The sequence below is a fragment of the Haliotis rubra genome, unplaced genomic scaffold (genome assembly GCF_003918875.1).
Source record: "Haliotis rubra isolate DU_JTF1 unplaced genomic scaffold, ASM391887v1 Scf1252, whole genome shotgun sequence".
Lineage (NCBI taxonomy): Eukaryota > Metazoa > Mollusca > Gastropoda > Lepetellida > Haliotidae > Haliotis > Haliotis rubra.
This window is the reverse complement of record NW_025765173.1, coordinates 118,140-134,816: the sequence shown is the minus strand read 5'-3', so window position 1 is coordinate 134,816 and position 16,677 is coordinate 118,140. Positions and strand designations below refer to the sequence as shown.

Here is a 16,677-nt window from a genome sequence, read left to right as displayed (position 1 = left end):
ATCAAATGTGTGTGTGTATATTCATGTAGTGAAATCGCTTTCCTTTGGCCAGGATACAACAGTCTGAACTTCGCTGATGTATTGTATATTACGCATTACAATATGTCGACTGTACAATCACCCTGACATTCACTTTTTCCATGGTGTGGTTAGTCGGTGTACATGTAAAGGCTACCTTGGAGATTCTTTGAGTGGCATGTAAGAAGTTGTTAAGTACAATGTATATTGACAAATTTATGGATAAATTCTTTTATATTGTGAGTGCGACGGTTCGATAGAGGTTAATTCCGCTTGACAACGGTACAAGAATCTGTACCCAAACGTCGCACTCACAAATAAAAGAATTTATCCATAGATTTGTCAGGAAAGTCGAGATTTCACTTTGGTTTAGTTTCTGAAGACCCCCTCTCACTGGGCTTCCATCCAGTATAGACCCGTGAAGATTCGGGTTAGAATCGGGCTTCAGTAACCCATGCTAGTCGTAAGAGGCGACTAACGGGATCGGTTGTCAGTCCGCTGACTTGGTTGACACATGTCCTCGTATTAAAGTTCATATTGTCAGCCACTTGTTATCTTGTCCAGACTGGATTATTCCCAGATCACTGTCAGACAGCTGGAATACTGCTGAGAGCGGTGATAACATAAACATACAAACAAACCGTTCCGATCTAAGTACACAGCCCATTATTCGCTGAAAACAACAGAGCGTGAATTTTTGTTGATCAGTCCGGCATTAAACAACCTGTATAGAAGGATCAGGAATCGCATTAAGTGTCCAGAGTTAAGTATGACGAGTGAGTGAACGACTTTAATCCGGCTCTTGTATTCTGCGTGTATTTGGCGTTACTACCGGGGTACTGTTCACAAATATATCAACCAGTCGTATCTAATCAGTCGTTGTTATACTGTTGCTTCTTCTTAACCTTAAGTACAAATTAACTGTGGGATTTCTCGTACGAATAATGAAAAATGAAACAGGTTTAGGTTTGCAACCGCCATTCGCTAAACATGCATATACGATAGTTGTTCAAATATGTAGGTCTGGTTGGTTGGCTTGGTGGGTTGCTGTGTAACTCCGCACTCGTCAATATTCCAACTATTTGAGATTGACATTACGTACATTTATCTAAACAGCTATGATACGATGATATGCATTGATATGTGGATAACCACGTTTTACACAGGTAGATAACAATATTTCGTAAAGTATGGACAGGTACCAATTACTAAATATCTCAACATGCAGTTACAAAAACCAGATAACAGACATACACTGTCTAAGTGACAGTCATCCACACAGCATACGTAGCTACGTGTGATAACTCTTCATCATCATAATACGTAGGTAAATGTCCGTACTGTGTAACTGAATATACGACCAGTAAAGCAACGAGTGGGGTCTCTTTAGGTACACGGTAAGTGTAGATAACGGCACAAAATGTAGGTGAAGGTGAATCACAAGCTATATTGGTAACAGTCATATATAATATGTAGGTAAAGTTCAAACACAGTAAATCACGAAATACTTAGGTAACGGCACATAATGTAGGTAATTGTCGATCACACACGGTGGAGGTCGATATGGTGATTACACGAACTGTAGGTAGCGGTCAATCACACAATGTGTATGTATCGGTAAATCACATGATTATATAGCTAACGGCAATTCGCCTAATATATACATGTTATCACGTCCATTCTCATATATGTACCTAGTCATTCGTGCAATGCGAAGCAAATATACTTTTGTATATTCACTGACAGCTTAAACTCAATAGCGCAGCGTTATATACTGATACATTATCTGTGGATTTTACGAGTGTTTCAACTGACAAATTTTACATCCGTGTTTTTAATTCTCATTAAAACAACGTTTGGGAATCTAAAATCGTTCATCACTACAATATAAATACTCTAATAATACGCACTCGATATGCATATCTGTCAGAGAGGATGTGTAAAATTACTGTAATTAGGAATGAGACAATTTACAAAATGTATCAGTCGTTTTCCAAATTGACTGAAATATGTCCATGTAAACTTTGTTATGATAACGAATTTAATACATTTTCATGTTGAATTTAAAACCCAGTAACTGAATATTGTGTTTGAAAACGAAAACCAAAGAAGGCCTTTATAAATGAAAGTATGTATTATTTTTCTATTATCATTTTACCCCATGTTAGGGCTTCTATTTCTAGCACATTAATTCTATTGTATTGTTTGAGCCCTTTTGAACTTCTTAATAATATTAGTCAGTCCACAGAATGTTCAGTCATCTTGTAAAATGACTGAAATATTTCGGCATTTTGTATATTACCTAAGTGAATCACAGTTTACACACTAATATAAACAAGTCTCTCTATAAGTCAGCTATCACAAGAATAGTGTTTAGGAATATTGTGAGCGCGTCTGACAATGGATATAGCACATACTGAATTTATACGATATTTCTGTTTTTGTATAGAGAGTTTATACATAAATGTCGGTGTTACAACTGTCCAGGTAGACTACCCCTTTCAGTGAAATCTCTTTACGCCGTGAAATACGCTGCATATTCATTCAGATCTGATCTTCTTAACTGTGTGCGTATGTTTTCACCCTTAAACACATTCCTTTCTGATGTATCATCTATTTGTTGTCGTATGTGCATTGCAATAATGTTCATTATAGGGCAGAAATTTAACATAGCAATGTTGTTAACTGAGTGAATGAAAGTGAAAAACCATGAAACAAGTTTCTGAGGTCCTAAGGGACGCAACTCTGAACAGCGAATTGCGGCGCCTGGATCCAAGCAGTAGTCAGTAACTAATGAATTTATTAACTGAATGCTTCGGTGATCCTTCATCATTACAACCATTTACTTAGTCCGCTATTCACACCCGACGAACACTTATAGCGAACAATACAGATAATAACAAAGATTATAACTTTATGGATAGCATTGTTTGACGAACTCATGTAAGCTGCAATCCTTAGCGAGCATTAAAAACAGCTAATCCTGTTACATGAACGTGAACCTATCGTGGCTTACAGGAACTAATTAGAGTCTTAAAGAAACAAACTTCCATCTCCCAGTCGTTTAGCCGCATTGAAGTTACGCGGCGTAATCACTAAATAGCGTTAGTGACTTGATAAACTGGGTTTCGGATCAGCATGGAAGGGAGTTGACAACCAGGGCCCCGTTACACAAAGCGATCGCAGCGCTACGACAGTCGCAAGTCTATGTTAAAGTATGGGAGTTACGATCACCTCAGCGCTACGACAGTCGCAAGTCTATGTTAAGGTATGGGAGTTACGATCACCTTAGCGCTACGACAGTCGCAAGTCTATGTTAAGGTATGGGAGTTACGATCACCTTAGCTCTACGACAGTCGCAAGTCTATGTTAAGGTATGGGAGTTACGATCACCTTAGCGCTACGATCGCTTTGTGGAACGGGGCCCAGGGCCCTTGAATTCTCACATCTGATCGGAATATGTTTACCAAAAACATTTCCCTGTACGTAATTACATACCATCAGCCTACGAAAGGGTAATCAAGCAACAGACTCTGTTAATCAACTATCCAGCCGACATCCAATCAACTAACAAATCAATCGTGTATTGGTTTCATTACTTATGTTATTCGTTGTCCTTACTCCCCACCTGGCCCCTCCAGTTATGTGCAACTTGTTATCAATTACCTGTTGTTGTTAATGTTAATTTGCTACTTGTCACAACATACTACATATACATACGTCTCATCTCTTGGATGTACACCCGTGTGCGAAATACGCATTATGTCGGAAAGCGGCACGTTAAATCTATAAAACCATCATCATCATTGATTGTACACATTCAGCTTGGCAACGGTGTGGGGCGGTTGGGTAGCCTAGTGGTTAAAGCGTTGGCTGGTCATGCCGAAGACCCGGGTTCGAATCCCCACATGGGTACAATGAAGCCCATTTCTGGTGTCCCCCGCCGTGATGTTGCTGGAAAATTGCTAAAAGCCTCATAAAACCAAACTCAGTCAGTCAGTCAGTGGTAACGGTGTAGGAAACTTCGCTTTATGCAATAAACAAGAAGTTGTTATCCTGTGAGTCCTGTGCTTTGTTATTCAAACACAGGTAGATTTGGTTCTTGAGAGGCATATAGAAGTTGGTACAAGTTGTATTCAAGTATTAGACAAAATATTATGGATGTCAACTTCTTCTTTATTGTATACACAACGTTTCAGGGCTTTTCCTTGCCCTTCGTCAGGTCATTCACAAGGAAAAGCCCTGAAACGTTGTGTATACAATAAAGAAGAAGTTGACATCCATAATATTTTGTCTCATGCAGGTAGATTTACGAAAATGTGCGTGCTGGTAATTACTGGTTTCTGTCATAGCTTACTAGACCACGAACACGGTAAACTATATATCTGCGTATGACAAATGTCTAGCAGAACAGCCAATTTAAATGGTGAATCATTAAATCATTGATTTATCTCAGATGTTACATTTTAACCAAGAGTTATCACCTGTTCGTTTGTAAACCTGAAGTAGCTGAAGTCATCCTATGTAGTTTTTTAGGTGCATAATTATGATGTTCCTCGATACCTTCACATTACAAATCTGGTAAGCATTAAAACAACAACAAACATATGACAGTTTGGCTATACATTTTCATTATATTTAAGGCTTCTCCTTCTTGCAACGTCCAATAGGTTTCGCGCAGCGCAGCGAAAATAGCGAAGAACCCAATTCAAACCAGTCGAAATTACAGGCCACGGGGATGGGTGTTTGGATATAGATGGATATTATATGTGTATCTTTATTGAACTGTAGTGTACGACTTAAATACATTAATCATCTTCTTATTTCTCTATAATAATGATAATAATAGTATTTAAACTTCTTTTACAATAAAATGATTTATGAAAATATAACGTTCCCTCGATGGAAACGTTTTTCATTAAAGAACGTATACCTCACAGTGGGGACAGATCAAGACGGGATCCCGGGGCGCTGGGGTAGCCTAGTGGTTAAAGCGTTCTGGGTTCGATTCCCCCCATGGGTACAGTATTTATGAAGCCGATTTCTGGTGTCTCCCGCCGTAATTTTGCTTGAATGTTGCTAAAAGCGGCCTAAAACCAAACTCACTCACTCACTCAAGACAGAATGAGCGTGAGACGCTTGTCAGAAAGAGTCACCGCGACAGGTGCTTCTGAATCACCGCTATTCTCGTAAGGGTGCAATATTACTTTAACGTGGGCCTACATCTGCCAAGACTGACTGGAACCTGTTAAAACCTGCTGAAGTCAAGAGTTGAAACGAATAACGTGTTGTATCATCAAAAGTACGATCGATCTCTGTAGCTCAATTTGGTTTTTATCCGTCGTACGACCCTACGTTTGCCAGTGATAACTTTCAGCCATCATATTAGTCTAAAACATTTTTCAGGAATATTTTATATGTCTACGAATCTTGAGGCATTATCGTCAAACCAATTCTGAAGAAGCAGACTTGCTTACATCTCTGCCCGCTATTTTAAATGCGTTGATATGATATGCTTAGTTCCTTACATCTATTTACCTGAAGCCTATATTATTATATGGCTTTGTATTTAAAACCCCATTGTAAGTTTGCTCACTGTTTGCATAATAGCTCTCAATTTCCACACGTATGCATAGGTTGTTTGTGAAAATGATTTCCTTACGAACTAAGAACATGACATGATAGTTTGTTAGTTTGTTAGTTTGTCCAGCTACTAAAGTTCCCAGCTGACACGAAAACGTGACGGAAAATGGTTTAGTGGTACACAATCGCACAAAGGCAAAATATTATCTCCCCTTATTATTCCTGACATCATATCCACAACACAAAATGGTGGTGTTTCCCGCATTGTTTGACAACTGAGGGTACATCGTTATTTTTGTTTATATTTTCAAAATATTGGATTATACGTTGTTATCATTCCTGGAGTATTTCGCAATGGAGTCTTCTTCGTGTGCTGACATGTCGTTAGAGATGCTGAGGGTTGCATCATTTGGTCAAAACCCCCTAAAACCGGTGACCTCATTTGAGGGAATCGCCAATTTAACACCAATTCCATCGTCATTGAAGCTTTCAAAATCTGGATTCTACCGGGACCCCAGCTCGGATGGGGACAAAGTAAGATGCTTTTCGTGTGGTCTTGTCATGAAGGACTGGAGTGCATTTTATGGCGAGTCCCCGTTCTCTGTACACTTGTGTCGCAGTCCAGAATGTCCCTTCCTCAGCTGTCAAAGTGCCGATGATACAAGTGCTGAAACAGATGTATCTAGTCCCTATTCTACAAGATCTCTGACCCCATTGTCGCCCGAATTGTTCCTAACGTCTGCTGAATCTACAATCGTACGACGTCAGTTATTTCCAGAGGATGATAATCTACGCACAAACGACAGTAGTTTGACAAATGCACAGGTTCAGTCAATGCTCAAACTGCCATTCATCCCAAAATTTGGCAGCAACAACATGCTTTTCGAAAGCAAGCGATACGCCACATTTGCAGCTAAACCATGTCTCAAAGCAAAAGAACTAGCATCCAGTGGATTTGTCATGTTGACAGGCGATAAAGTTAGATGTGTTTTCTGTGGTGAGCAAACCACCTGTCCTACAGCTGAGTGTACTACCCCTGTGAAGGATATACATAGAGCACTGAGCCCAAACTGCCCATTCTTCAGAGGTTTTGATGTAAGTAATGTGTCATGTCGACTGGAAGAGTTGATAGAGAGAGACAGTGAGCATAGTGACAGTGACACATCAAGTGACAGTGATGAAGATAACAACAACACAACAAGTTCGAGTGTGCCGTGCATGTTTCACAATCCCTTTTTTGAGGATTTCACTGTTCGGAAGGAAACATTCAAGGATTGGCCTCCACAAATGAATCCGACAGCACAGCAGCTTGCCGAAGCTGGTTTCTATTACACAGGTTGAACATCTTGATTTACCACATTTTTTCATACCATACCATATTGACCATCCTTAGCATGGTGTCAAATTAAAACAGTAGATGACACTCAGCATGGTCATTGGCAGTTTTAATTAAGTTATAATTAAGAAGATCTTTGATATGGCTTTAAACACATATCTTTATAATTCTATCAGTGACATGTTTCATCAACAGGGTCATATATTATACTCCAGGTAAAATAGTAGGGATGATTAAGGTACTCACGGAAATAGAAATAAAATGGTTTTTGGAGTTTATTTTGTAGTTTTGATCACAACTTAAGTTTGATTGTTAAATATTCTATGACTATAATTTTTTTCAACTTTTGTTTTTAACACTTTTTTGTAAAATCATCCGAAATAGATGGGTTTACAGGAGATCAAATCATGTCATTTTTACCCCTTGAAATTCCATCAAGTCAAAATGTTCGTTTCTGATACAAGCTATAGTATGTAAATGAGATTTACTCTCCATATCTTGGCATTCATAATATATTTTATGAAAAACGTCATATACCATTCAGCCTTTATTTCTTTTATCCTAACTGATATTTGAATGCGTCTTCCTGTCTAATCAATGCTGCAGGTAGTTGTTACCACCCATCGTTGATTGTGACGTAAGTTATAACACGTTCCTAAATCTGTTGAAAATATTCAAATTTTTGTGATTTTTACCTGTAAAATGGTATTTGGATTGATGATTAGAGGACCAAATTAAAAGGCCAAGTTGGGAAAACCATAGTTATTTTAATATTTGTTAAAAGTTAATAAAACTACCCATTTTGATGAAGTAATGACCAAATCAATGCCAAAAAACATTTTATTTCTGTTTCCGTGAGTACTTTAGTGTATCCTCAGGTAACAGTTCACAATAATGGTCAATGTTTTAGACACCATTCTCCAACATACGATATTGTTGACATTTTACAGGGGTGTACATGTTGACTGTATGTGTGTATGCATGTCTGTCTGCCTGCCTGTCTGGTTCAAATTAAATTGAATTAAATTAAATACAATCAAGGTATCACTGTAGTAAAGCAGTGAATATACATTATAAACAATATTATAAATATTGACAAATGGACTTTTCATTTTCACACTTATAAGCACAGATTCTTAAACATGACAAATTACTTTTTCCACTTGTTTTCAAGTATTATGGGGGCGGTGGGGTAGCCTAGTGGTTAAAGCGTTGGCTCGTCACGCCGAAGACCCGGGTTCGAATCCCCACATGGGTACAATGTATGAAGCCAATTTCTGGTGTCCCCCGCCATGATGTTGCTGGAATATTGCTAAAAGCGGCGTAAAACCAAACTCAGTCAGTCAGTCAAGTATTATGAGATGCAAAACTTAACATGACAAAGTTTATTGTTCGTGTTATTATTTGTAGTTACAAGTTTGGTGTTCTTGTTATTAATGTTATGTCAACGTTCATGGAGTTAATACATATGATTTAATGTTATTGATTTTTTTGTTTATCTTGTGACATTCCACTCAACATGTGCCATCAAAATGCTGATTGTTGTGTTGACTGTTGCAGGAACATTTGACAAAGTGAGCTGCTTCACCTGTGGCTGCAGTCTCAGCAAGTGGCAGACAGATGCTGATGCACTGGTCCAACATGCCAAACACTCCCCTAGCTGTCTCTACCTGCAACAACTCTCTCAGTATCATGACATCAAGCAACTCGCCATGGAGACACAGGTAATCTGGACTTAGTAATATGTTATATTTTGGATTACACTTTCTAAGTCAAGTACAGAGTTCCATTCTATCCAGGATTCAAACCCACACTCTCAGGGTGAGGCCCTAATTGCCAGCACATTGCTGAACAGTCACCATGCAACACAACATCTTTCAACCATTGGTCAACCAGTGTGAAATAACCTGAAAGATGCATAGGTTCATGTGTGAGGACAGAGGATACAGTGCATGTAGAGAGACAGAAATTCCAAATTCCAGAAACCAAGGCGTGTCATCATGTATTACTGTAATATTGTTTAATGTGATCAGGTAATTTCCATTATTTGGTCCATACTTAATCAAATGTTGAGAGTGAAAGTAACACTGGTGACACTTTGTCTGAACAGTGGGAGATGTATGCCTCAACCAAGCCGACATTGTTCATATCAGTCAAGGGAGATAATTTTGGAAACACATTGAGCATGATATTAAATTTATGCATTACCAATACAGGATTATTGGGTTGTGTTTGTATTATATTCTATAACATATGTATTCAGACAAGACTTTAATGTATTCTTAGTTTAAAGGTCTGACGATTCTAAAATTGAAAATGTTGAGAAATTAAGTCATTGGGTATGGGGATTTTTTTCAACCTGCTCCCAGTGCAGGCTTTTTCCCTAAGTACTTTTGTGATGTTGCTGATTTTGTCATTGAATAAGGCTCAACTTATCCTGCATCTGTGCCCAGCATACTATGTGCAATCAGAAAACTAGTATTTCTAATATTGATTCTACAATTAGATTTGATTGAATGATTCTATTATCAGCAAGAGACATGATAAATGTTTGTGAAAATGTCTCTAATATATCAGTTAGCATGACTCAGTTAATCTGGTTGATTGTAATGATGACTCTGAACGTTTTCCTCTTTAGGAGATGACATCCTGTGAAATGCCAACTGAAGGTAAGAGATATTTCTCTCAATTATTTTGAAACCAACAGTCAAATGCTATTGTTTCAAATTTATGTTTGTCTCGAAGTAAAAGCTAGGTCTCTTTGAATGCTGTCTTTATTCATCATTTTTCAGTTGTGTCGAACCTCTGATAAGTTTAAATATTAATGTAGGTTAACAGTGTTTGACTGTACGTTGCTATTTACCGTTAGTGTACATGGCATTGTATGTAAGTGGAGAGTAGTACTGATAAGCATGTTATTAAATCTATATTTCCATAATCTGGACACATGACCATGATGATCGTGAAAGTTCATCAGCATGTATTTAACCTATAACCTGTAAACATTGTAAGCCATGGTATCGGTATAAGTCATTTTCGTGCCCACAATGCCACTAATGTTATAAGTATTTACGCTCTATTACCTACTTACCATTGCCAAATACTTTGGTTTTGACCTAAGTTGACTTTCTGGTTTATGTTTATGATATTATATATGAATGGAGGTAGCCCTGATACACTCAAGTGGGGTTACAGATCCTTAATGATAGAGACTGTGAATAAAAGCAAAGCTTTGTATGTGTTCATTGCTGATATCTGCAACATCTTCACCATGTAACCTCCTGTTTCAGATGGCCCAGTAAGCAACGAGTCTCCAGTGAAGCTGCCCTTCCCCTTCAAGCCGACAGTCGACCCATCAATACTCACCAACTGTCAGGCAGCTCTAGCAAGTCAGTTTGGCTTTCAAGTAGATCTACAAGTTATTCGTGAAGCTATCTGTGAATTTTATACTATTTTCAGTGAGTTCTACTGTTATGATACATATGTTATGTCCGTAGTGTTAAACATCATGTACTTCAGTGAATTGTCAGAATCATTATTATTAAGGGGAGATAACTAATCAGTACTATACCACATCTTTTTAAAAGGTTTCTAAAGCAAATAAATTGGACAAATTGGTTGTCATATTTTGAGATTTGGTGCAGAAATACTGTATGTATACAGCCAGCCGTGGGGATTCCCATTTGGAAACCGGTGACCAACAACCTATGCTGGCTGTTTGATCCAACAAAGTGGATTGGTTGGTCAGGCTCAGTGACTTGGATGATTGTTATCATACCCCGTGGGGTTGACAGTCCTCACAATATCAGTCACTGGATTGTGTGACCCAATCATGGTTTTCCACAGGCTGCTGTCATATAGCTGGAATATTGCTGAGAGTGACATTAGACAGCAACAGAACAACCAAATACATGTTGGAAACCCAGCAGAAAATGTAACCACTCCTGAGATGAACTTGTTGACATTAATAACCTGTAATGGTGAAAAGGAAATGTCAGACAACTTACCTTTCTAATTGATAAGTTACAAGTGTTGAACGTGTGTGTTAGATCTTACATTTGTCTGAACATGCCTGAAGTTGAAGTAAAATGCTTGTATACTGATGTCCTGATGACTGGGAACCAAGAATATATTTTGTGGCCGATTGTTGAACAAGAAGTATGGAATTCCTGCTTTTACATCTAAGGATCTGAACATGTCACCTGAACATTTGAATTCATGATAAGGTCACACCTACTCATCCTGCCTCATTTTCTCTTGTACAGATGTAATAATGTAATTAGGATCATCATCATGCAGACTATACATATAATCGCTGTACTACACATGTAACAACTGAGCTGATATGTAGTTTTATCCTGTTGATGTCCTGTAGATTGTGTGTGTGTTTGTATGTGTGTACACTAAGTCTGATGGTCCTACATTACAGACAGCTACCCCAACTATGACCTGCTGGTGGGGTGGATGCTGACTACAAGGAAGGAGTTCCAGTTGATGAGGGAGATGAGGAGCAACATCCACAGTCAGGGGGTGACACTGAAGGATCAGCACACACAGATACATCAACAGGGGCAGCAGATACATCAACAGGGGCAGCAGATACATCACAAGGACCAGCAGATACATCACAAGGACCAGCAGCTGGAGGAGCTGTCCAGCAAAGATGAAGAAATCCATCAGCTTAGACTGGAACTTAATTTACAAAACCAGCAGATCACTCAGCAAAGCCAGCAGATCACTCAGATTACTCAGCAGAAGAACAGGTTGATCATGAACAGGAATGAACTACTTCAAGTTCAAGGTGGAAGTAAGTGTAGTTTAAATGACAGTTCCAATAATTATTTCAACTACATCATCCAGCTGCACATTCATTTCATTCAACTTAAGTATTAGGTTCACAAGGTGTACAAGTGGAATTGAAGCACTCATTCAATGAAATCTCTTGTAATTTGAGCATAAGGCAACTTGAGTTTAATGAAAGATTTAAAGTCTCCTGACTCATGTTAAGATTTTGTTTAGTCATGAAATGGATTATTAGTATGACATACACAAAATCTCACATGACTTAAAGATGTTAGCCAGAACCAAATTAAATACTAATATAGTTTTCATCATCTACACAGAATTGAGTCTACTCTCACAATCATGATGAATCTCTGTTCTTCCTCAACAAGTTAGTCTGAACATAATGTTAGAAAATGACATCTCTCAATCAACCAGTCTTTATTTCCAGGAATTGACCAGCTGGAGGACGACAACATCAGGATGCAGAACCTCATCATGCAGCTCCGGCGGGAGTTGCAGGTGTCCACCTCCCGGAGAGGATGAGCCTCAGGTGCAGCTGGATTTCGGACAGTATGAGTGGTTGTTAACTAATATCATGCAGGACTTCAGTCACATGTTTGTATGAAATGAAATTTTGTTTTACATGTCATCTATAGGATACAGTTTCCACATATTAGGTAATCACGGTCTTATGTTCCCCTTGATGCAACTGATCTTGCATGTTTGATCCCGGTGAGTTGTCAGCTCCTATAATCATGTATTTCATCATATGTATTATATTATGAGGTAAATATCTTAGGTAAATACCCTTGTCTCAAACTTCAGAATTAAACCATAAAATATGTTCAGATGGCAGATGAAATCGAAAGCCAGAGTAATTGTAAACTAACAGACCATCTTTTGCACAGTGGCAGCTACACAGATACCATCTTATAGATGTACTATCATATGTTTGTCATTGATCATTGTCAATGGACACCATTGTTACATAATCACAAAACTTGTTGGAAACATCATGTCATTGAAGTATTTAATACAACATAGGTCACCATTCAACAGGACACCACAGTTCTTGACATCTCATGAGTCATTGTACATACAGAATCCCCACGCATGTTTTACATATATTTATGAAATACCACACCCTAGTATGAGCTAGTGCTTTTGTTTGTTTGTACGTTGAATATATTTGTTGTACTATAGACCAATGAGAAATGTCATACTTGTTGTTCAGTTTGCATTGGAAAGATCATGTCATGAAAGAATAGTTTCAATGTTAAGGACTTATTATGGGTTTTTATGTTAACAATGCTTATTAACATCTGTTAAGTAATCTGTTCAATGGGCGTTATTGACATCAGATTATTTGTCAAGGAGCTGTGTTCTAGTTAATTGATGGCACCACTCTCCTTACTTATTCCGGCACACAACCCATGTACAACAGTGATGTCTGCTTACCCTTATTATACTCAAAGTCTTGACAGCAGAAACAAACCAATAATACCCACTGCCTACTCAATTTTAGACCCTGAGTCAGTACTATCAGATCATGTATTGATTAAATGCCACATATTTATAAAAAGACATATCATGAAGTGGTACGGTAGATAAGCAGTCAATGTGAAACACAAGCGTTGACCATGTTTAATTTAATCACCATTCATGATGATGGATCAACTGAGTGTGAGAGTCATGGTTTCATTGATCATGTATCATAATATATGGGTGCATAGCAATAATTCACAGTTTTGTACACTGCTGTTTCCCAAACAACTCCTGATACAGCAAGAGGTCTATGTTGCAGTCCCTTGAGTAAGTGGTACAAACAGGTTGATTTGTCTGTTATGTATGTATAGACTATCAGGTGTTATGTTCATTTTGCAAATTCTATATAAGATTGGATGGTGCAGTAACATTTTAAGGACACTTCAATGGTATTAAAAATTGCCTAGCTGGAACATTCACTTGGTTGTTCATGCATCCTGTTACTACTGAGTATATGTTATTCTTGCTGTTGTTGTTAGATAGAAAGTGAACTTGTATGCTGAATTAATTGTTATATGATTCCTAAAGGGAGACAACCTGTATTCCCAATTTTCATGAAATGCTTTGTCTAAGTTATGCTTACTTGAATATTCCTTTTGAAAGCATTTTTGTTACACTATTACCGATTTTAAGTACTGATTACAACCAAACTAATATAGACCTATTTATGTGTTTTACTGTTTACATGTTTGTTGTGTTAAGGGGTTGGTTATGTATTGCTAGAATAGGGCAGCAAATAAGGTTTTGTAACCTTCACAGTGAACTGAAACTGAAAATTGTTCAGATATTATGTATATATTTAAATGTCATTTACAAAACTTCAATCTGTACAATGTTACATTACTGAAAACCTACTCATTATAATGGTAAGCTGTTACATTATCATTGAGCAGATTGTATCATAGTGCTGGCCAGAATCATTTATAGTTAAAGATCTACCATCACCATTTTGTAAATATATGTACCAATTGTGAACTTGTAAAGATAAATCTGTTACATTTGTCACTAACTGGGTGGATGGAATGAAGCTGATTCTTTGTGTACAGCCCTTGACCTTCAACGTAATTTAGTACACTCATCCGATGGTAGGTGACCAGATGGTGGACACACGAACACGTGCAGACATCTGGTTGCTGGTATAGTAACCTGCAGTATCACTGGACAAAATACTGTCACTATGTGTCCCAGATCACCTAGCTGCAAATGGGTACCTTGTAAGGATGAGGCTTTGTGATAACTCGCTGCACCTAACAGGCTGCATGAGTTGAATACTCCCCAGGGAGTTGAGATGGTTAAAAAAGAATGCCAGAAAAAGACATTCGTTGATCAAGGGAACACTCCAGAGCCTTGAGCATGTACTAGTTGCGTGGATATGTGCGCTGTATAAATATCCTATAATAATACACCCTGATAGTGACACAAGTAACTCATAATTCACTTCGTGTGTACATACAAATAACTAAACAAATGTGTACATATCCATAATATATGTAGATCTTATCATTAATTATATGTAAATATGTATATATATGTATATATATATATGCTATCTGTCTTCATGCTGATCATTGTACATTATTGTTTCTTGATGGGGCCCCACACACCAGGTAGGGACACTATCCCACTCTAGTTAGGTGGATGCTGGTATACATCTTCCATGTTTTCTGACTTTCTTGTACTACAAACTAGGGATGCCACGATACATCCATACTTTTACTAAGATAATTATCGATACATTCAAAACTCTATCGATATTTAGTTTTGAAAGTATCAGTTTAAATATGTTTATGTATCATTTACATTTTGCAATTGCATCTTGTTTTTTTTTATGTTATGAGATTTATAAATGATTATTTTTCATGCAAAAAGATGGGAAATTAGAACTTTTCAGTCTCTGAGAATAAAAATGTTGATCTTTTCATGGACAATTATAAAATATGAAATATTAATGTTCAAAATGTAACTAAAGTTACACAATAATGCCACGAAAACAGATATCATGATACATATCGAATCGTGACATGGGCATGGTGATATGTATTGATTCATGAAACTTATGTATCGTGTCATCCCTACTACAAACACATTACTATTTTAACCATCGTTCTGATGGTCAGTCAATCACAGATCAAAACAATTTGAGGTTTTGATAGTCAGAAATGAAAGTCATGGTTGTTTATTAGTTAAATCTGGAGTTGGGTTATGTGTTGCTTGGAACAGTATTTCAGTTACGTCATGAATGTCAGGGAATTTCGGGGGGAATGTCCAGCATCCCAAAGTGATGCATGGCCACTGAAACCCAAGGCATGGCTATGGTGCGGGAAGAGCAAGGTTCATGATCAGGGCAGATCTGTCAGACCATGGTCCCTGCATCCTGAAATGCCTGGGGATGTAGTTCTACACTTGGAACACCTTCCACAACTGGACTACACTTATCTTTGGATATTGTGTCTACTGAACTGAAGTGTTTTCATTGATTAATCTTCCTGCCCACGTATGGTACACAGACTGGTGGTGTTAAGGGGTGCCTCGTCCGTCTATCTTCCTTCCTTTCATTACGCTTCTCATTAGACCACTTTGTAATAGAGAGCTGTTGTGTTCAATACTTTTTCATCAAACATGTCCACATGTGTTCTGGTTCAATATCTCACGACTAAGGCAGCAATTTCGCCCATAAACAGTCACCATTGATTCAACAACGTCAATACATATTGTCAAGGTTAACATTTCACAGGAAAAGGCAGCTGTACAAATATCATTAATCAAGTTCAGTCATGAAGTATAAGAGTCTGCATGTTTAACATACAAGTAGTACTTACAAGTTTTTTTGTGTAGGACTCGAAAATATTGACTTACATGAAGCAGGGATGAAAATTTTCCACCGAATTCTGCGGATTTGATCGCGCTGGGGTCATTCTTGTGAATCGTCCACCTTGGATCTGGCATGGGGACCAGGGCCCCCAAGAGCCCCAGCTGATTTCCTCTCTTTTCAACTTATACCCATTTTCATCCTTGATAAGGGCGATCTGTAAGTGATCAGCTCTGTCCCAGTGATTAGAATCATGAGCATCAATCTAGGGTACCGTGACATGCATCAGCCATGTCAGGGAGCCTAACCACGTGACCTTGTAGCACATTGCAGGGTCGTACTTGTGGGTCATACATCACCCAAGAGGTCAGTGTATGTCTGGGGCTTCTCTTTGACATTCTGTGTTCATTTAAGGTAGGAATTAGTGGTAGCCCATTTGTCATTTACACCGAACATGTTCTTCTTTTGATAGTTTTTCTATTGAATAGTGTTAAATAGTGGATTTTACATTTATATACATTTATTGTATATTTGATGTTATATTTTGTATAACAGTTTTGTTATTGAATCGAACATATTTTAACATCTTATATTTTTAGAA

The 16,677-nt window shown here is 37.9% G+C and overlaps 1 protein-coding gene across 2 annotated transcripts; it reads left to right on the top strand.

Moving 5' to 3' along the window:
* Window positions 1-5,849: 5,849 nt before the first annotated feature.
* Window positions 5,850-13,432, top strand: LOC124266390 (E3 ubiquitin-protein ligase XIAP-like). 2 transcript variants are annotated; one of them, XM_046701198.1, is made up of 6 exons: window positions 5,850-6,937; window positions 8,498-8,661; window positions 9,576-9,606; window positions 10,228-10,326; window positions 11,367-11,744; window positions 12,171-13,432. In XM_046701198.1, exons 1-6 carry the CDS (start codon window positions 5,956-5,958, stop codon window positions 12,263-12,265), a joined length of 1,749 nt encoding a protein of 582 aa, XP_046557154.1. In that variant the 5' UTR covers window positions 5,850-5,955; the 3' UTR covers window positions 12,266-13,432. The 2 variants fall into 2 exon arrangements, with proteins under 2 accessions (XP_046557154.1, XP_046557153.1); XM_046701197.1 differs by having other exon boundaries at window positions 10,228-10,395.
* The last annotated feature ends 3,245 nt before the right edge of the window (window positions 13,433-16,677 follow it).

Excerpts from the sequence above, each read along its gene's own strand:
- LOC124266390 (XM_046701197.1), top strand. The coding sequence starts at position 5,956 with ATGGAGTCTTCTTCGTGTGCTGACATGTCGTTAGAGATGCTGAGGGTT. Across the intron at positions 8,662-9,575 it reads AACTCGCCATGGAGACACAG|GAGATGACATCCTGTGAAAT; the intron begins GTAATCTGGACT and ends TTTCCTCTTTAG. Across the intron at positions 10,396-11,366 it reads TGAATTTTATACTATTTTCA|ACAGCTACCCCAACTATGAC; the intron begins GTGAGTTCTACT and ends CCTACATTACAG.